Consider the following 22844-nt stretch of genomic DNA (forward strand, 5'->3'; position numbering starts at 1 on the left):
ATAATTCATATCCATAATAACAAGAAAAGCATGCTGCACTCTTCAGCAGAGCACAGTTTTCAGATGTTAACAGATTCATTGTAGCTTTGTAGTGTCATCTTGTTATAACAAATTCATTAATGCATAGAATGCACACCATACCATTCTGAGCATGCCCAGTAGCTCCCATGTAACCTGGTGCATATGCTATGACATACAACTTTGTAATGCTGTTGTGGACAATCTGTGCCAGTTTCATCGTTTCATTGTCACCTGAGGCCAGAAATAATGGGAGATTAGCTTTAGCTGATTTTTAAAGTTACGGTAACAGTCAAAAGTCTGGACACACTTTCCCATTGTAAAAGTGTGTTGCACATTGTGCAGTTATTGTTTGTTTATTATAAGTTATTGCATGTTTGTGTCAGTTTTGTTTTGTGCCTTCTGTGCTGTGTCTTGGTGTAATAGTCACAGCAGATGATCACCTCACTAAGGCTGGTCTGCTGGAGGTTTCTTCCTGTTGAAATAGAGTTTTCCTTGTAATAGGTGTGACTAACATATGGGTGTGCTAGCATACTATTTGGCAGTAGCAAAGACATTGTGATTTTTACTTAGATGTTGACATATTTGATTGAGAAATTACTTTTTATAAATAAGTGTTGCAAGTACTTAGGTTTTGTCAATATTGTTGCAAATCTGTTGGGTTTCAAACAACACTGGAAAAGGTCATTATTTACAGGCCCTTATCTTATTATTGCTGAAAAAAAACTAAACTACCCTGGTTCACACATTTGATTCTTCTAGATTGGACTACTGTAATGTTCTATATTCTGGTTTACCGCAATCCAGCATTAGGGGTCTCCAACTGGTTCAAAATGCTGCTGCCAGACTTTTGACAGGAAGCAGAAATTTCAACCACATTACACCCATTTTGGCATCTCTTCACTGGCTTCCTGTCCCTGTGAGATCAGATTTTAAGGTTCTGCTATTAACCTATAAAATTATTCACAGACTAGCACCTCCCTACTTAGCTGACCTACTTAAACCCTACGTACTGGCCCAGGCTCTGCATTCTTAGGGTGCAGGAATACTTTGTGTCCCGAGGGTGAATAAAAAGTCTGTGGGTCACAGCGCTTTCTCTTATCGTGCCCCTGTTTTGTGGAATGATCTCCCTGCGTCAATACAACAGTCAGATTTTGTAAGATATTCAAGTCCAGACTTAAGACTCACTTATTTTCCCTTTCATATGGCTAGCATACTGGCATAGTATAGTACTATGCTTTTTACCCTTTTAAATTCATTTTATTAGGAAACAGAGCTTGCCGCGGCCTCAACTTTATCTAAAGTCTGGATCTTTTAGTGAAGTTTAGGGCTAGTGGCCGGCAGTCACCTTAGTATTTCTTCTGTTTTTCTTGTTATTAAATTCTGACAAATTATACTGTATTTATTGTGTTTCTGCCACCTGATTTTGTTTTATTTCTCTCTGAGTTGCGGCTCCATCCAGAGATGGGAGTGGATGTCTTCTTCTGCAGGCCTCCCGTCCTGTGCACCAGCAGGGACACCCAAAACGTCCTGAATATTTGTACTGTAAATTCTGTCAGTAGCATGTCCCAAGCAGAGGGTCACCCCTTTGAGTCTGGACTGCTTGAGGTTTCTTCCTCAAATCATCGAAGGGAGTTTTTCCTTACCACTGTCACCTGTGTGCTTACTCTGGGGGTTGGTAAGGTTAGACCTTACTTGTGTGATGCGCCTTGAGGCACCTTTGTTGTGATTTGGTCCTATATAAATGAAATAAATTGAAATTGTCCTCCCTACCCTGATGAATGCTTACCTCTCCTGCCGGAACACCCACAGAAATCTTTTTCACAGCTTCGATCTTCTTGTTTAGGTGGTGGTAGACTTTAGTGAGTTGGTTGACCTGCAGTATATCCGAGTTGGCTCCTCCACTTGATACCCGATGGTACTCAGCCACCACGTCTTCATCCTCATCGTCCAAATCCACACGGGGTGCTGTCCTTCTGCCCTGAAACAGATGCCTAGACAAGGAGAAATATTTTCTAGAATAAGCATGAGGTTATCACAAGAAGATTTGATGGTGAGAAACAAAAACACAGAAAGCTGGAAAAAGGCATCACATCAATTTAATGGCATGTGCAACTCCAGCTAAGACAGACAGACAGACAGACAGACAGACAGACAGACAGACAGACAGACAGACAGACAGACAGACAGACAGATAGATAGATAGATAGATAGATAGATAGATAGATAGATAGATAGATAGATAGATAGATAGATAGATAAGAAAACATTTCTATTAAACTGATTAGACAAATCAAGTCATTTCCTGCAGATGAGTACAAATTACTGAGCGGATATCCTATTTTTCCTTTTTTAATTGAAATATCAGAAGAATCATTTCATTTTCTTTAAATGCGTTCTCAGTGTAGTCAATTCTTAAGCCTTTCATGTCTTGCTTCTCTTTTGTTTTCTCTCACCTGACTCTGGATATGAGCCACTTGTTGAGCAGCAGCCGCAATGTGAAAAAGAAGAGGCCTTGGAGGAAAGAGGAGATGAACATCCAGCCCAGGGCATCTGTGTAGAATGGGTTCTTGTAGGCATCAATGCCATAGCTGCTGAGGATCTGAACATCTATGTTTCTCCTGACCAGCTCCATCAACCCGTTACCAAAGTTAAACTGGGGAAAAATGAGGAAGGCGTGGCTCAGCCTGTGGAAGATTCCCTTGACAGACTGCAAGAGAGGCGAAAAGTAAATCAGTATCACAAGAAATACAATAATGATGATTATAGTAATTTCTCATAATTTTGTTTGCAATTAAGCCTGCGTTTTCGAGTCACCTTTGATAATTACATCATATGAGAAAATCCCATTTTCAAAAAGTGTGAAAAAGGAAAGACATGGGTGTCAATGGATGGCAACCACTGAGGCAGATGATTAGATTATGATACAGTAACTCAAAACCAACTTTTCCTACACCTTCAAACTGTGTAACACAGTTATTAATGATTTTGCATTATGTGAGTACTTACAATATATACTGCTGGTGATATTACTATCCTGCCTGTGCACTAACAAAGTGGCGATAATTAAATATTGTTTTCAGTGACGTGTGTGTGTGTGTGTGTGTGTGTGTGTGTGTGTGTGTGTGTGTGTGTGTGTGTGTGTGTGTGTGTGTGTGTGTGTGTGTGTGTGTGTGTGTGTGTGTGTGTGTGTGTGTGTGTGTGTGTATGTGGACAAGATAACTCAAAAACAACTCATTGTCATGGTATAATATGCTTTAATAATCTTTCAAAAAAAGGTTTCTCACAAAGGAAGCAGTCATCAAAGGAGAGTAGAAACCACTCCACTGATAGTTAGTTAACACCATAAAAAGCATCTTGAATAGATTTCTTTACTCACTGGTGTAGTTTGGGTAATGAAGTAGAGGACTGAGATGGAAATGACGGTGTTGATACTGATGAAGAGGTTGATGCACACATAGCTGATAAAGGTCATCTCTGGATCCTTGAAGACACCTGATAATAGGTACATCCAAGGGAACGTGGCAAACCTGAGGAATACACAATGATAGGATTCTTTAAACATAACACAGGGTAAAAGTATTTCAACATCCATTCGTGGCCACAGTTCTGCTTATCTGATAACAGTGGATTAGGTTTTCAGCTAACTTTGATAACCATTTGTGGTCAGTTAGGTTCTGCTAAATAATTTCCACTAACTGAGTTTGCTAAAAACATTTTGTTGAAAAGTTTGTCACAAACATTTAGAAACCCTAAAATCACACATTTGTTACTGCTGGAACTTACAGATCCTTTCGACCAATGTCATGGTATTGATAATCCAATTTCAGAGTGTATTTATCACTACCCTTTAAGCAAGGTTGGGTAGGATTACTTTGAAATGTAATCCAAATGTAATCAGATTACAAGTAATCCAAATGTATGTATATACATACATGTAATCCACATGTATTCTTTCAAAGTAATCCTACAAACCTTGCCTTTAAGTTTGTGCACCATTTTTTTGTTTGTTTTTGATTGTTTTTCACACAGTTAGCTGTGTGACCTGCTGTGCTAGTCTGTTAACCTCTCCCAGTATCACTGGGTTGAACCACATTTAATAATCATAATGCAGTTGTCTCTAGGTTTTTCTGCATAGATGTAAGTTCCAGCTGTTCCATTTTGTTGACCAGTAAATTTTTGTGGGGAGTCTTTGTTGCTGCATTAGCATTAGCAGCCTTGTCTTAGCTTCCTCTCTCTGTGAGGGCACCAATCCATGAGGGCCCTAATGGGCTGACTGGGTCTGAAAGTTGTAGCCAAATTTCTTGTCATACACAAACTGTTAAACTGATGTTTATTAATGGCTAAAGCTAAAGGATGCATACATATGTCCACGTAACTTAATTCATATAACAAAAGTTAGTGGTTAGCAGTAGCATCAGCTAAATTTAGCAGCTTATTCATTTAGTACTATCACAGACTGTGTCCCATTTCAGGGGCTGCATGCTTTGAAGGCTGCATTCCTTAACCGCATGCGCCATTGTGGTATAACTAGGCTAGGGTGGCCATATTTTGATTACCAAAAACCAGGACACTCAGCCCGGAAATGAGATACTTAAATGATACTCGGTTGGTGGCGGGTACTAATCAGCACAACCAGTACGGTTGGCAGAAACAGAAAGCTAATACAATTGACGGAATGATTGACAGAAAAGCACCTTACTATGCCCCCTACTCTCAAGATACTGATAACCAATCTCAAGATAATGTAACAAAATGTTATCATACAAAGCAGAACCCCCCCGTCATGTTCAAAGCATAAATGTATCTCTTTTCTGGCCCAGTTAGCACCAATGGCTGGAATAGCAGATTGCCATATCGGGAAAATTTACCCTCACTAATACTAGATGGCACCACACAAGCTCCCGTTCTGCCATTCCGTCACTGTTCTGTCAAGAGTTTGGGGCTTTAATGCTGACCTATAGCTTTATATAGTAGCCAAATAACTTGATTATTTTAATGTTAAGACCTGATCATCTCATCAATACTTATTTTGGGTGTAATATAAGCAAAATGACCCATTCCATCAATTGCCATCCATTCCGCCAATTATCAGTTGTTCCAGTTCCATTCCACCTATAGTTCTAGCAATTAGTAATGCCGGTCAATTTAATGGCCCAATGACAAACAATAAAACCAGGACATTTTCATCACTTTCTAAAAGAAAAACCCAGGACAGCCAGGATAGGACGTAAAAACAGGACATGTTCTGGCACAACAGGACGTTTGATCACCCTAGACTAGGCTGTCACATTTCGAAGGCTCCTTGGAATACAGCTGATGAATGCAGCCTTCTTTAATGCGGAAATGGAAGGTACAACAGGTGTATCAATAAAGTATGTGAAATAGTATTGAAAAAATGAGGACTAAACTATGGGATACACCCAGTGTGCTAGCTTGTTATGTGCAGCTGTCAAGGTTGATAGGCAGCAGGGAGTAGGGCTAGGATAAGCTAATGATGCAACTGTAAAATGCTGTGTGTGCTAGACCATTTCATTTCAGAATGGTTGGTTTAACTCCTGCAATATCAGAAGGCCAGATCTTTGTACAGCTCCAGTCAGTGTTCAGTTAGTGGATTAGCAGCCATTTTTCAATTAGCTGTACCCACCATTGTCCAAAACCAGCTGTTTTCCTGTTGTGATCTGGAAAAGAGGGCTTCAAATAGCGGAAAACTACAAAGATGCTTTGGTTTAATTTCAAGTTGACTGTCTTGAGAATGGCTGTGGTTATAGAAAATTCATAGTCACCCTCATAAATGGCCATTCGTAAAGGACATGCCCTCAAATGAAGTGGCTCAGCTCCTCAACAGGTTAAACAGGGAAGCCGAGAGCCTGATGAAAACCGGCACGGAAGCACATTGAAAATAGAAGGAGGGGAAATGCCACACCACGAGGAGAGTAAACAGTCATGACGGCAAAAGAGAGAAAGATAAATTACTTCTGCCTCTATGCCCTGGTGGCATGACATCTTTTTCCTTTTTTATGCTGTTCTACCCTTTTCGCTCACATAATCTGCTTGTTCATTTGATTGGGATGTCTGGGTCAGCAAGACAGGAATGAGGAAAAAGAGGGCGGAAGGGTGGGAAAACAAAGACAGGCACAAACAGTTCCTGCCAGACAGAGACAAAGCCTCTGACTGTGATGCCAAAAAAGGTGCTCGGTAGGCAGACTGTGCGCGCCAAGGCATGACAAGGAGCAGAAGTAAGGAGGCAGCAGACCAAACCCAGGTGGGTACAGGCAGACAGATGGAGCACTGTGATTATTCATTATTTGAGGAGGAGACATCTGTCTGATAAATGAGAGGTATGGTGCAGACTTGGCCTTCTGCTATCTGGGGCTGAGGACGGGGGCGAGCACCAGAACAGGGAAACATTTGAACCTGAACTTCAGCTACAGTAGTGGGATGACAATATAATTATTCTAACAATGTAGACTTAGCAAACACTGGCATGCAACTGGTTGGTTGAAGTTGCATTTCATACAGTATATTTGTTTTATTTTGTTTGTAGAGTTGCGTCAAGAAGGATATCTGGCATAAAATGTGTCAAATCAACATGTAGATCCAATGAAGACAGGTAGTAGTTGCAGCCTTCAAAGCATATTTCACTTGTCAATATCCATTGAGAAACAATAGTATACAAAAATGTTCACACGGTCATGGTCGTGGTCCTTCCATCTGGGCTGTGGTTCAAATTACCAAGGGGTTAGCCTGTTTGCTATAACTTGTTTGGTAACTCTAAGATGGGGGAGTGTTTGGCTTCATTCATCCTGCCCAGGTCACGTCAGTCTTGCCCACATTCCATCTCTTTATCCATTTACAATTTGGTCAGAAATTAGTCGGATTTATGCATTGGCAATTTGGTGACCTGAAGAACCACCCCATTTCAGTGGTGGGCACAGTTCCACTAATCCGCTAATTATCGAAAATAATGTTTTCATTATCGGATTAGCTTTTCAGATAACTTTGAAAACCATTATTGGACTAATTATCTTACAATAATTTTTAGACAGCTAACGTATTTTTGCACATGTGGTAAATAAAGCTGAATAGTTACAAACATTTATGAAATCTAAAATCAGCTGAGTACCTACCTGTTAAATGTTTTGTAGTAGATGCATAGTTCTATCCTCTGTAAACAGAGGAGAGCTGATTGTAGAATAAACTGCTCTATCCTCTACAGGCAAAGATAAACTGGTCACAGAAAAAAAAAAAAAGCTAATTTCTTCTGACCCCATACTTATACACTGGCAATATCACCCAAGTCATCCAGAGACATACAGTTTTAACTTATGGTTAAATTTTTTACCAAACTAATTTCGGACAAGTTATTTAAATTAACGTCACCTCTGAAGGAAATGTTTTTTTTTTTCTTTTTCCTTTTGGGGCTGCTTTTCCTTTGTTTGCAGAGGATTGAGATGCTTTTTATACAAGCAGTTCTCTTCTGTTTGCAAAGGTTATAACTATGCATCTGTTACAAAACTTTTAACAGGTGGGTGCTGAACTAATTTTAAAAATGCTTGTCGCTGTTCAGCTTTGTTTATTTTGTTTATCGGTTTAAAAGTTATTGGACAAAAATTAATCGGAAGATAATTGGTCCGATAATGGTTTTTAAAGTTATCTAAAAAGATAATCTGATACTGAAAACATTATCTTTGATAATTATCTGTTATCGGATTATCGGAAGTGTGCCCACCACTGCCTATGACAGACTGGCATCCTGTCTAGGGTGTACCCTGCCTCACACCTTAAGACTCCTGGGATAGGCTCCTCCCCACTCCCATGAGCCTTAATTGGAGTAAGTGGGTATAGAAAATGGATGGATGGCTGGATGGCTGGATGGATGGGCATTAGTCAACATTCGGCAAACATTACCAATGCTAGGTAAGGTAACAGTAGGTACCTCCCATCAGGTAACAAGCCTTCTGTAGGTAAGGACCCCGAGATTGTCATTGTACTTAGTGTGTTTAATTCACACTCTGCACAAGGCCTTTCCCTTCATGATTCCTTTCACTTTCTCAAACCTTTATTGGTTGGAAATGAACAAACGTTTTTTTAGCAAATGTTCTCTCAGTCATTCACTCTTACCACCATCTGTTTTTTGCAAAAAAAAAACAAAACAAAACAAAACAAAAAAAAATCTCCTTTTGCACCTCCTGTTGCTCTGCGCTGTAAATCCACACTGGTGGCACATTATGGCACAGGCCAGATGATATAGTGCATTGTGTCAAGCAGCAAAGAAATGCTACTGAGAATTTGGCCTTTGTTTCTGCCTTTGAAAATATGCACTGCAGCTGTTCAAAAATGTCCATTATTTGACAGAGAGACAGACATTTATTGACTGAGAAGACATTTACTGACAGACCGAAATGCATTTATTGAATGGCATACAGACAAATGTTTATTGACACAGACATTTATCAACCAACAGACAGATAGACGTTTATCAACAGACAGACAATTATCGACATTTACCCACCGACACATTTACTGACAGACACTTATCGACCAACAGAAAAACAATACGAGGTCTGTTACAAAAGTATCTGACCTTTTTTTTTTTGCAAAAACCTGATGGATTTGAATCACGTGTGCTTGCATGAGCCAACCTTGAACCTTCGTGCACATGTGTGAATTTTTTCACGCGTGTTGATTGCGTCAGTTGCTGGCAAGCAGCATTTGTGTGAGGTCGTGTGTTGTGCTCTTGGTGGATTTTCATTGCAAGGAAAATGGCGGAACGACTGGAGCAGCGCCGCATCAAATTTTGCCAGAAACTGGGCGACAGCCAGGTAGAAATCATTCGGAAGATTCAGACGGCTTTTGGTGGCTTTTCAGTCGTGTGACTATCTGAGAAATTGTAAAAGAGGTGGGCATCATTTTACAGAGTCCAGCATGTCCTGTGAGACCTCAACACGAAGGTGCTTTTGCTCCGCTGTCAGCAGCTTCGGCACGGATTTCACCGCCACTCTTTTCATGGCCAAATCTTCTGTCACAGTGGAATGTGCCGAAAAAGTGCTGATGTCCACCTCTTCCGCAATTTCTCGGATAGTCACACAACGGTCCCACATCACCACAGCGTTCACTTTGGAAATGATCTGGTCATTTCTGCATGTTAATGGCCGACCGGAGTGTGGCTCGCTCTCCACCATTGTGCGGACGTCTTTAAACCGGTTGTACCGCTTCTTAATCTGTGTGATGCCCATAGGATCGTCACCGAAAGCCGTCTGAATCTTCCGAATGGTTTCCACCTGGCTGTCGCCCAGTTTCTGGCAAAATTTGATGCAGTAGCGCTGCTCCAGTCGTTCCTCCATTTTCCTTGCAATGAAAATCCACCTAGAGCACAACACACATCCTCACACAAAGGCTGCTTGCCAGCAAATGATGCAATCGACGGGTGTGAAAAAATTCACGCATGCGCACGAAGGTGTAGGGTTGGCTCATGCAAGCACACGTGATTCAAATCCATCAGGTTTTTGAAAAAATAAAAAGGTCGGATACTTTTCTAACAGACCTCATAAATGACGCATTTATTAACTAACACAAATTTATTGACCAACAGACATTTATTGACAGACAGACAGACATTGATTAGCAAACATTTATTGACTTACAGACATCGATTAACAAACATTTATCAACTGACAGACATTTACTAACAAACATTTATCGACAGACAGACATTTACTAACAAACATTTGATGACTGACAGACATCGATTAACAAATATTTATCAACTGACAGACAGACATTTACTAACAAACATTTATCGACAGTCAGACATCGACTAGCAAACATTTATCGACTGACAGACATTTACTAACAAACATTTATCGACAGACAGACATTTACTAACAAACATTTGTTGACTGACAGACAGACATTTACTAACAAACATTTATCGACAGATAGCCATTTACTAACAAACATTTGTTGACTGACAGACATCGACTAGCAAACATTTATCGACAGACAGACATCAACTAGCAAACATTTATTGACTGACAGACAGACATTGATTAGCAAACATTTACTGACTGACAGACATCGATTAACAAACATTTATCAACTGACAGACAGACATTTACTAACAAACATTTATCGACAGATAGACATTTACTAGCAAACATTTGTTGACTGACAGACAGACATCGACTAGCAAACATTTATCGACTGACAGACATTTACTAGCAAACATTTGTTGACTGACAGACAGACATCCATTAACAAACATTTATCAACTGACAGACAGACATTTACTAACAAACATTTATCGACAGATAGCCATTTACTAACAAACATTTGTTGACTGACAGCCATCGACTAGCAAACATTTATCGACAGACAGACAGACATTGATTAGCAAACATTTACTGACTGACAGACATCGATTAACAAACATTTATCAACTGACAGACAGACATTTACTAACAAACATTTATCGACAGATAGACATTTACTAACAAACATTTGTTGACTGACAGACATCGACTAGCAAACATTTGTTGACTGACAGACAGACATCGACTAGCAAACATTTATCGACTGACAGACATTTACTAGCAAACATTTGTTGACTGACAGACAGACATCCATTAACAAACATTTGTTGACTGACAGACAGACATCGACTAGCAAACATTTATCGACTGACAGGCAGACATCGAATAGCAAACATTTATCGACTGACAGACAGACTGTTGTGTGGGCCGCCAGAAGAGGAGGTACTGCTGGCCCACCACCAGAGGGCGCCCTGTCTGGAGTGCGGGCTCCAGGCACCAGAGGGCGCAGCCGCCTCACAGGAGCAGCCAGGGTGACAGCTGTCACGCATCAGCTGCAACAGCTGTTACCAATCATCTGATCGGCAGGAGTACATCAGCAGGACGACGTCTCCACCTCTTTGCCGAGATATCGTTTCTACCTGGAAGGTAACGTTCTCAGCTGACTGTGACAGGAATATCTGTTGCTTGCGTGTGTTTGGACAGCAGATAATCTGTTTCTTTTTTCAACGAGAGGTGGAGGTAGTTTTCCTGCCATGTGGATTGCTGGGTGCAAACGCGCCCACATTTAATTGTTTGTTGTTCCTCGCCAGCAGTACCAGGTCCGACACGCGGAGGCAGTGGCCACCTGGGAGTTCGGGACTTGGCGGCTCCAGTATTCCCGGGGTCTGGTGGCGGAGGAAATCGTGTGGTTCCGGTTCTGCTTTGGACAGACATCTCCTATCTTCGAGCCTGCCCACACGACATCTTTGTGAATTGACTTTTTGACCATTGTTGTAATCTGTTGTATTTGTTGTGCGCATTCACAACAGTAAAGTGTTGTTATTTGACCTACTCCATTGTCCGTTCATTTGCGCCCCCTGTTGTGGGTCCGTGTACCTACACTTTCCCAACACAGACATCGACTAGCAAACATTTATCAACTGACAGACAGACATCCATTAACAAACATTTATCGACTGACAGACATCGACTAACAAACATTTATTGACTGACAGACAGACATCGACTAGCAAACATTTATCGACTGACAGACAGACATCGACTAACAAACATTTACTGACTGACAGACATCGACTAACAAACATTTACTGACTGACAGAGATCTATTAACAAACATTTATCGACTGACAGACAGACATTTACAACATTTATCAACTGACAGACAGACATCTAACAAACATTTATTGACTGACAGACATCTACTAACAAACATTTATCAACTGACAGACATCTACTAACAAACATTTATCAACTGACAGACATCTACTAACAAACATTTATTGACTGACAGACATCGACTAACAAACATTTAGTGACTGACAGACAGACATCTATTAACAAATATTTATCAACTGACAGACATCTACTAACAAACATTTATCAACTGACAGACATCTACTAACAAACACTTATCAACTGACAGACATCTACTAACAAACATTTATCAACTGACAGACATCTACTAACAAACATTTATTGACTGACAGACATCTACTAACAAACATTTATCAACTGACAGACATCTACTAACAAACATTTATCGACTGACAGACATCTACTAACAAACATTTATCAACTGACAGACATCTACTAACAAACATTTATCAACTGACAGACATCTACTAACAAACATTTATTGACTGACAGACATCTACTAACAAACATTTATCAACTGACAGACATCTACTAACAAACATTTATCAACTGACAGACATCTACTAACAAACATTTAGTGACTGACAGACATCGACTATCAAACATTTATTGACTGACAGACAGACATCTATTAACAAATATTTATCGACTGACAAACATTTACTAACAAACATTTGTTGACAGACAGACACCTATTAACAAACATTTATCAACTGACAGAGAGACATCTATTAACAAACATTTAGCGACTGACAGACAGACATCTACTAACAAACATTTATTGACCGACAGACATTTATCAACAGACAGACAGAAATTACAGGTTTGTGGGGAAGACACTGGTGCATTTTGTCCCACACCATTGGTGGGTGTTTTGCTAAATGGTTGACTAAATTGTTTTTCTGCATCCAACCACTGACTTCTTATTGTAGGCAGTCTGCAGTAGGTGGGCAAAGGCGGAATAGACAGTTGGCTACCAGAGTAAAAAGTAACTTACTGATGATAAGAGATGCCTGCTGCACATTAGGGAGAAGGGGTGCAGTTCTGCCAGGATGATTACTGGCCATAAGGAGGCAAGGCTGCACTGTTTTGGGCTCCACCCCCATATAACTACCTATCAACACTAACACTGAGGTGAAATCACTGACCCAAAGAGCACCAGAAGCAGTGCGACAGCAGCCAGGTTCTGTCGTGCTGTGAATGCTGGGAGCTGAAAGGCTGTAATCAGACCAACCGTTAACGCCACAGGGACCAGATAGATGACCTGTAAGTGGGGAAACAAAACACAGTTAACGTCATCATTTACACCAAGGACAGAATGTCTGAAAGCTGACTGGGTCTTCCTGTCTGACAACATAACTCATAAAGTTATTTGTAGATTTTAATTAAATTTAGCAGAGGTCAGCTTAAAACCTAGTAATAAGTAATTAAATTTTGATGACCTGTTTTCAGCTCTAATTTTCTGTCACTGCCAGTTGCAACAACAAAACCTGTGTTCATGTCCAAATATATATTGACTCAACTGAATGTGGTCTGTCTATGTACATTTTCAAAGTGGATTCTGATAAGTGATGACACGGATATGGTTCACAATTAGGCCCTTCTATATACATACAACCCCAATTCCATTGAAGTTGGGGTGTTGTGTAAAATGTAAATAAAAACAGAATACAATGATGCAAATCTTCTTCAACCTATATTCAATTGAATAGACCACAAAGACAAGATATGTTCAAACTGATAGACTTTATTGTTTTTGTGCAAATATTTGCTCATTTTGAAATGGATGCCTGCAACACATTTCAAAAAAGTTGGGGCAGGCAACAAAAGACTGGGAAAGTTGATGAATGCTCAAAGAACACCTAATTGGAAACGTGACTGTCGTGATTGGGTATAAAAAAGCATCTTCAAAAGTCTCAGCCGTTCATAAGCAAAGGCGAGGATCACCACTTTGTGAACACACACACACACACACACACCTTCAACCGCTTAGTCCAACTGAGGGTCACGGGGGGCTGGAGCCTATCCCAGCAGTCATAGAGCGCGAGGCGGGGTACACCCAGGACAGGACGCCAGTCTGTCGCATGGCCACAAACAGACAAACAAACACAGTCACACCCACACGCACACCGAAGGACAATTTAAAGATTCCAATCCACCTAACCCGCATGTCTTGGATGTGGGAGGAAACCGGCGCATCCGGAGGAAACCCAAGCAAACACGGGGAGAACATGCAAACTCCACACAGAAGGTCCACAGGCAGGAATTGAACCCATGACCTTCTCGCTGTGGGGCAACAGTGCTAACCAATAAGTCACCATGCTGCACACTTTGTGAACAACTACATGAAAAAAATAGTCCAGCAGTTTAAGAACACTGTTTCTCAACGTTCAATTGCAAGGAATTTAGGGATTCCATCATCTACAGTCCATAATATAATCGGAAGATTCAGAGAATCTGGAGAACTTTCTACATGTAAGTGGCAAGGCCGAAAGCCAACACTGAATGCCTGTGACCTTCAATCCCTCAGGCGGCACTGCATTAAAAACCGACATCATTGTGTAAAGGATCTTACCACGTAGGCTCAAGAACACTTCAGAAAACCACTGTCATTTAACACAGTTCATCACTACGTCTACAAGTGCAAGTTAAAACTCCATGCAAAGCGAAAGCCATACATCAACAACGTGCAGAAACACCGTCGCCTTCTCTGGGCCCGAGCTCATTTGAAATGGACGGGCGCAAAGTGGAAAAGTGTGCTGTGGTCTGATGAGTCCACATTTCAAATTGTTTTTGTAAATCATGAAAGTTGTGTCCTCCGGGCAAAAGAGGAAAAAGACTATCCAGATTGTTACCAGCGCAAAGGTCAAAAGCCAGCATCTGTGATGGTATGGGGGGGGGAGGGTGGGGGGTTGTTAGTGCTCATGGCATGGGCAACTTACACATCTGTGATGGCACCATCAATGCTAAAAGGTCCATCTAGGTTTTGGAGCAACACATGCTACCAACTGAGCAACGTCTTTTTCCAATCCAATCCACTTTATTTATATAGCACATTTAACAACAAAAACGTTCCAAAGTGCTGCACATACAGTAGAATCACGATAGATAAAACCCCAATAGTCAAGAAATAAATTAAAAATAAGAAAATTAACAATAAAATAACTAAAATGTGCAAGATAAATAAATCAATACATACAGCATACAAAAGATAAAACCAATAAAATCTACCAAAATAAAATAAAACAGAGGACCACACAACTCACGCAGTGTTAAAAACCAGAGAATACGAGGTCTGTCCATAAAGTATCGTACCTTTTTATTTTTTTTTAAACTACATGGATTTGATTCATATGTTTTCATGTCAGACAAGCTTGAACCCTCGTGCGCATGCGTGAGTTTTTCCACGCCTGTCGGTGACGTCATTCGCCTGTGAGCACGCCTTGTGGAAGGAGTGGTCCCGCCCCGTTGTCGGATTTTCATTGTCTGGAAATGGCGGAATGATTTGGGGTTTTTTTTCCATCAGAATTTTTTCAGAAGCTGTTAGAGACTGGCACCTGGAAACCATTCGAAAAATTTACCTGGCTTTCAGTGAAAATTTTACGGGCTTCACAGAGAATAAGGACTGTAACTACAGCTTTAAGGACGGCCCATAATGGCGCTAGGCGCGCCACGCTCCGAGCCGCAACGACAGGCACGAACCACCGGATTATTTCTAAACGGATGGCTGTGTGGAGCTGGGACCATCGTGTGCACTTTCTCTGGTTATCACAAGAGCTGGACATCAACCATTTTCCAGCAGATTTCACTTTTAACAAGAGATTTTGTCGTGGAAAGCCGCACGGAGGCTTTGTGCGTCACGACCGATTCGCTGTTCGAGCGAGACAAAGAACGCCTTCGTTTCGGCGTGTCAGAGGACAAGTTCGGACAAGCCCAGCTCTCCACAATTTCTCTTATAACTCACTCGACTGGTAAGCATTGAAAGCCGAGATAGGCATGTCCCAACTTGTCCTCTGACACGCCGAAACGGAGGCGTTCTTTGTCTCGCTTGAACAGCGAATCGGTCGTGACGCACAAAGCCTCCGCGCGGCTTTCCATGACAAAATCTCTTGTTAAAAGTGAAAGTGCACACGACGGTCCCAGCTCCACACAGCCATCCGTTTAGAAATAATCCGATGGTTTGTGCCTGTTGTCGCGGCTATGAGCGCGGCGCGCCGAGCGACATTGTGGGCCGTCCTTAAAGCTGTAGTTACAGCCCTTATTCTCTGTGAAACCCGTAAAATTTTCACCGAAAGCCAGATAAATTTTTTTAATACTTTCCAGGTGCCAGTCTCTAACAGTTTCTAAAAAAATTCTGATGGAAAAAAAACCCAAATCATTCCGCCATTTCCAGACAATGAAAATCCGACGACGGGGCGGGACCACTCCTTCCACAAGGCATGCTCACAGGCGAATCACGTCACCGACAGGTGTGGAAAAACTCACGCATGCGCACGAGGGTTCAAGCTTGTCTGACGTGAAAACACATGAATCAAATCCGTATAGTTTAACAAAAAAAAAAAAAAAACTTTATGGACAGACCTCGTAAAAGTGGGTCTTCAAACGAGACTTAAAACACTCCACTGTGGGCAGGGATGTCCCTGCTTATTTCAGCAAGACAATGCCAAGACAATGCCAAGCCACATTCTGCACTTTTTTAAATGTGTTGCAGGTACCCATTTCAAAATTAGCAAATATTTGCACAAAAACAATAAAGTTTATCAGTTTGACCATTGAATATCTTGTCTTTGTGGTGTATTCAATTGAATATGGATTGAAGAGGATTTGCAAATCATTGTATTCTGTTTTTATTTACATTTTTCACAACATCCCAACTTCAGTGGAATTGGTGTTGTACTAAGCAAATATAGAAGTGTACATAAGGTAATGATATTCAGTAAAATGTGATATTATTTTATGAAGTTTTCTTTTCTCTCCTGTAAATCCAGAAGCAGATCCTACCATGTCGTAAAAAAAGTTGACAGCCCAGTATAATGGCTCGCTGACACCAGCGATGTGCTGGAGCCTCTTGGAGCCGCTGTGGTGCTCATGGACTTCATAAATGGCAAAGCTGGCTGTTGTGATCGAATAACCTGTCAGTATGCACACAGCCACTAAGATCTGAAGCATTCCCTGGATACTGTGGTAACAAAAACAATAAGAAAATAAATCAGTCATATCTCGTTGACATGGTCAGTAACTATCAGTCATGGGGATAACTGGACATGCCTGTACAGTAGGTGGTGGCATCTCTTGAGCTGTGCAAGGTCCCTTCCTGCTTCAAACGTTCCACTATTCTCCCAGTCCCAAAGAAACCCTCCAGAACATGACTAAATGATGACAGGCCTGTTGCCCTGACATATGTATGTAGTCATGAATTCTTTTGAATGGCTAGTGTTGAGCCACCTGAAGACAATCACAGGAGCCCTGCTGGACCCCTGCAGTTTGGCTACCAGGCAAACAGGTCAGTTGAGGATGCAGTCAACATGGGATTGCATTACATCCTCCAGCACCTGGACTTGCAGGGATGTACCGTATGTGAGGATCCTGTTTGTGGACTTCAGGTCAACGTTCAACACCATCATCCCTGACATCCTCCACCAAAACTCCCCAAACTCTCTGTGCCAGCTTCCACCTGTCAGTGGATCAGTAGTGTGTGCTCTCCCCACTCCTCTTCTCCCTCTACACAAATGACTGCACCTCAAGGGACCCCTCTGTTAAACTCCTAAAGTTTATGGATGACACCGCCATCAATGGAGGTATCATCCACAAATGTGGATGATACTGCCCATCCTGGATGGTCTCATCCAGGATGGTGATGAGGCTGCATACAGACAGCATGTGGAACAGTTGGTCCTCTGGTGTGGTCAGAAAACCATGGCACTGAACCTGCTCAAGACTGTGGAGAAACCCCCCCCCCATCCTCAACAATAACGTGTCTACTGTGGGCACTTTATAGTTCCTAGGATCCACCATCTCCCAAGATCTGAAGTGGACCTTCCACATAGACACCATCAAGAAAAAGGCACAGCAGAGGATGTACTTCCTCAGACAGCTCAGGAAGTTCAACCTGCCCCAGGAACTACTCATCATCTTCTACACATCCATCATCCAGTCTGTCCTGTGCATTTCCATCACTGTTTGGTTTCCCTCTGCCTCCAGGCATGACAGGCACAGACTTCAACGAACTGTCAGGTCTGCAGAAAAAAAATCATCTGTGCCAGCCTGCCCTCCATCCAGGACTTATACCGATCCAGGGCCAGGAAGCGAGCTGGTAACATTTCTGCAAACCCCTCACACCCTAGAAACACACTGTTTAAACTCCTCCCCTCTGGTCGATGTTACAAAGCTCTGTATGTCAAAACAACCAGACACAGGAACAGTTTCTTTCCACAGGCCATCACACTGATGTTAACCTGCCAAAAAACTCACTCATTCATATACCTCATGGACAGCTTCATCTGTTTGTCTGTTTCTCCTTTGCGCCTTTTTTTAATTTGCACCTTTTATTTGCACATTTTTATTGTGAATTATTTCATATTTAGTGTATAGTTATGCATGTTTGTACAGAGATAGCACAGTTCAAACCAGAGTCAAATCCCTTGTATTCTTTTGAAGATACTTGGTGAATACAGACTATTCTGATTCTGAGAACTTGTGGCTGGGGATGATACCAAAACTTTTCATCATATCATATGTGCTGCAAGTTAGTGATGGTAAACTTGAAACAATAATGTTTTGAAACATTTGCAACACCTGTGTTTGAAAACATGGTTTTTTTCAGAATCTTTACATATACTGTGCAAAATGGAGCCTCAATACCTGTTTCAAAACAAATGTTTTAGCTTCCACTTCATTTGACCCTTCTGATGTTCACACTGCAAAAAAGAGGTGTCTAAAAACAACATTAAAAAACACTAAATCTGAGGAAAAACATACTCAAAACAAGTGAAATGATCCGTCCATGCAGCAAAATAATTTCACTTGACAATATTCTTGAATTATGATTGTTAAATCTCGAAATAAACATGTTGAACACTAAAAATAATAAATTAACTCTTTAAACAAAATAAATTATCTAACACTTCTAAATCTAAGTTTTTTTTTTTTTTTAGCTTGGTAATAACCATATAAAGTGCAGTGCACACATAATAAAACACAAGTGAATAAATTAGAGTCCGACTGATATATATAAACTGGCTGATATAAGCGGCTTATACATACACATTTGTGTTATTTTTGCTGATATGAAAAGTAGTATTTTACAGATGGCATTGTTTACAATGCTGTCAAGCATAACTCAGTGGGTTTTATGTTATCCAACACCAGTGGTGAGCACAGCTAACCAAAAAATTAGCTTCGATAACAGATAATCAGCTAACTGAAAAGTTATCTTTTATCAAGCTAAACCGATAAACCACCCAAAAATTTATCAGAAGCTACAGATAACAGATAAGTTCCAGTATTGTCTCTGGTACACTTGCAACTACTAACAAGCTGTTTTTAAGTTTTAACACCACAATCACTTCTGGTAGCATCAAAGGGGACTACAGACCCAAACAATGAGTCCACACTTCTGTCTTTGTGCATCCTGCCCCCTGCTGGAAACTCCTGTTTACTACATAGCTTCCAGCAGAGAAGCTGTTGAGAGAAGCAGCGAAGCTCAACTCTCTACTCAATAACAGCATTGCTGTGAGGCAGAGGTCTTGGAAAATAAAGCAGTGCTTACTTATGGTTTGGTTTATAAATAAAATTAATACTGATAGAATAACTCCATTAATGTCAATTCTGTCATTTGTACCAAGTTAAAATATAACATATATCTTTTAATGTTGAATAATGCACTAATTCTGAAGTTTTGTAACAAACAGACAGATGGCATTCTGGATAAAATGTGCCTCCGCTAACACTGATTGGATGATTCATTCTATGTAAACCAACACATTAATGTGAGGTGTGTCGTGTGTTGGTGTTTACAGATAAATGTGCTTTTGTAAAATATGCCATTTTTTATTTGTAAAAAAAAAGGCATTTTCAAAAAAAAAAAAAAAAGCCAAGTTGCAATTAGATAACTGTCTGATATAACCGGTGTCAAAATAAATAGAACACTGCCAACTACTGGACGCTCACTACTAGCACGAATGCTGCCATGAACACTACTGGCCAGTAGGTGGCAGTAGAGACCGTGAAAACTTGCCAAAACAAAATTCCAGATAATCCGTGTCTGCTATGTTTAAGTTGCATGAAATTTAATAAGCGCAAACTGAATTTCAGACATTGTATTTATACATATTACTCTGGAACAAAGACAACAGACAGTGTTTTACATGAGCAGGACTGTAATAGCAAACAGGAATCGATTGCAATGATTCCAATTGAAAATAATGGAGGACCAACCTCAGCTTCTTATGGCATTTTTACATAAAACAAACACAATAATAATGTCTTTAAACCCAGAGAATATATTTACAAGAGTTTTAGGCACAATATACAAAGAGTTTAATGCTATTGTCCATATGGAGCATAATCAGAGCATCTCAAATGCATTTCTTCTGTCGTGAATGTACTGAGGTACCCATAATGCACCTGGGCACAGCATGTCCACACTAAAACCTTCAAATCAGTGCATTACTTTAAAAATAAAACATATATCTGATATTTTCACTTTATAAAACTTCAGACGTGATGTTAATTTAAATAACTTGTCTGAAATTAGTTTGGTCAAAATTTTAACCATAAGATAAAACTGTATGCCTCTGGATGACTTGGGTGATATTGCCAGCATATCAGTATGGGGTCAAAAGAAATGGGTCTTTTTTCTTTTTTTGTGACCAGTTCTCCTTTGCCTGCAGAGGATAGAGTGGTTTCTTCTAAAACCAGCTCTCATCTGTTTATGGAGGATAGAACTGTGCATCTACTATAAAACATTTAACAGGTAGGTGCTTAACTGATTTTAGATTTCATAGATGCTTATAACTATTCAGCTTTGTTTACCACGTCTACAAAAATACGTTAGCGGTCTAAACATTATCGGACCAAAACGTATCGGAACATAATTACAACCCCTGGCAAAAATTATGGAATCACCGGCCTTGGAGGATGTTCATTCAGTTGTTTAATTTTGTAGAAAAAAAGCAGATCACAGACATGACACAAAACTAAAGTCATTTCAAATGGCAACTTTCTGGCTTTAAGAAACACTATAAGAAATCAAGAAAAAAAGATTGTGGCAGTCAGTAACGGTTACTTTTTTAGACCAAGCAGAGGAAAAAAATATGGAATCACTCAATTCTGAGGAAAAAATTATGGAATCACCCTGTAAATTTTCATACCCAAAACTAACACCTGCATCATATCAGATCTGCTCGTTAGTCTGCATCTAAAAAGGAGTGAACACACCTTGGAGAGCTGTTGCACCAAGTGGACTGACATGAATCATGGCTCCAACACGAGAGATGTCAATTGAAACAAAGGAGAGGATTATCAAACTCTTAAAAGAGAGTAAATCATCACGCAATGTTGCAAAAGATGTTGGTTGTTCACAGTCAGCTGTGTCTAAACTGATGACCAAATACAAACAACATGGGAAGGTTGTTAAAGGCAAACATACTGGTAGACCAAGGAAGACATCAAAGCGTCAAGACAGAAAACTTAAAGCAATATGTCTCAAAAATCGAAAAATGTACAACAAAACAAATGAGGAACGAATGGGAGGAAACTGGAGTCAACGTCTGTGACCGAACTGTAAGAAACCACCTAAAGGAAATGGGATTTACATACAGAAAAGCTAAATGAAAGGCATCATTAACACCTAAACAGAAAAAAACAAGGTTACAATGGGCTAAGGAAAAGCAATTGTGGACTGTGGATGACTGGATGAAAGTCATATTCAGTGATGAATCTCGAATCTGCATTGGTCAGCGTGATGATGCTGGAACTTTTGTTTGGTGCCTTTCCAATGAGATTTATAAAGATGACTGCCTGAAGAGAACATGTAAATTTCCACAGTCATTGATGATATGGGGCTGCATGTCAGGTAAAGGCACTGGAGAGATGGCTGTCATTCCATCATCAATAAATGCACAAGTTTATGTTGATATTTTGGACAATTGAAAGGATGTTTGGGGATGATGAAATCATTTTTCAAGATGATAATGCATCTTGCCATAGAGCAAAACTGCAAAAACATTCCTTGCAAAAAGACACATAGGGTCAATGTCAATGAGCAGATCTGATTTGATGCAGGTGTTAATTTGGGGGATGAAAATTTACAGGGTGATTCCATAATTTTTTCCTCAGAATTGAGTGATTCCATATTTTTTTCCTCTGCTTGGTCTAAAAAAGTAACCGTTACTGACTGCCACAATCTTTTTTTCTTGATTTCTTATAGTGTTTCTTAAAGCCAGAAAGTTGCCATTTGAAATGACTTTAGTTTTGTGTCATGTCTGTGATCTGCTTTTTTTCTACAAAATTAAACAACTGAATGAACATCCTCCGAGGCCAGTGATTCCATAATTTTTGCCAGGGGTTGTAGTCCGATGATGGTTTTTAAAGTTATCTGAAAAGCTAACCCGACAATGAAAGCATTATCTTTGATAATTAGTTGTTAGCAATTTAGTGGAACTGTGTCCACCACTGTCCAAGACCATCTTTCCCGGGATCTTAACACCTGATAAGGAGGCCTCCAATGACAGATGTGACACAGCGCCACAGTTGAAAATAAACATAATACCCGTAGCAGAAATAGAGCCTAAATGTGTAAGAATAGGAGAAAAACACCAGTGGCCAGCCAACAGTGGTTATTGTCTAGGCATGTTATCAGTATGGCCAATACCCTAACAATATTTCCCATGAGCCACACTGTCACGCTGTAAGAATCAAACATTTAGAGTAATAAGCCTGCAGTTTAGGCCAAATCAATACAGCAAGTGATGGAACAATGGGAGGGAGGGAGGATTGTACACTTGCGTATCCTTTAACTAGTTAAAAGCTATGACAGAAGAAGGGCGGAGAAACTGAAGACCAAGAGAGCACATAGAGATGACCAGAGTGATACTGATGAGTCTGTCGAGAGACTGGGACCTTTTCTGGGGGCCT

General features: G+C 40.4%; 1 protein-coding gene across 1 annotated transcript in view; it reads right to left on the reverse strand.

The window, feature by feature from the left end:
- abca12 (ATP-binding cassette, sub-family A (ABC1), member 12) overlaps positions 1-22844 on the reverse strand; it is a 325660-nt gene that overhangs the window by 47411 nt on the left and 255405 nt on the right. The window contains 5 exon segments of the mRNA XM_034186027.1: positions 1808-2012; positions 2475-2728; positions 3398-3548; positions 12857-12972; positions 16710-16887. Coding sequence (XP_034041918.1) covers positions 1808-2012; positions 2475-2728; positions 3398-3548; positions 12857-12972; positions 16710-16887 — 904 coding nt within the window.

The sequence above is a fragment of the Thalassophryne amazonica genome, chromosome 14 (genome assembly GCF_902500255.1).
Source record: "Thalassophryne amazonica chromosome 14, fThaAma1.1, whole genome shotgun sequence".
In the NCBI taxonomy this organism is placed as follows: Eukaryota; Metazoa; Chordata; class Actinopteri; order Batrachoidiformes; family Batrachoididae; genus Thalassophryne; species Thalassophryne amazonica.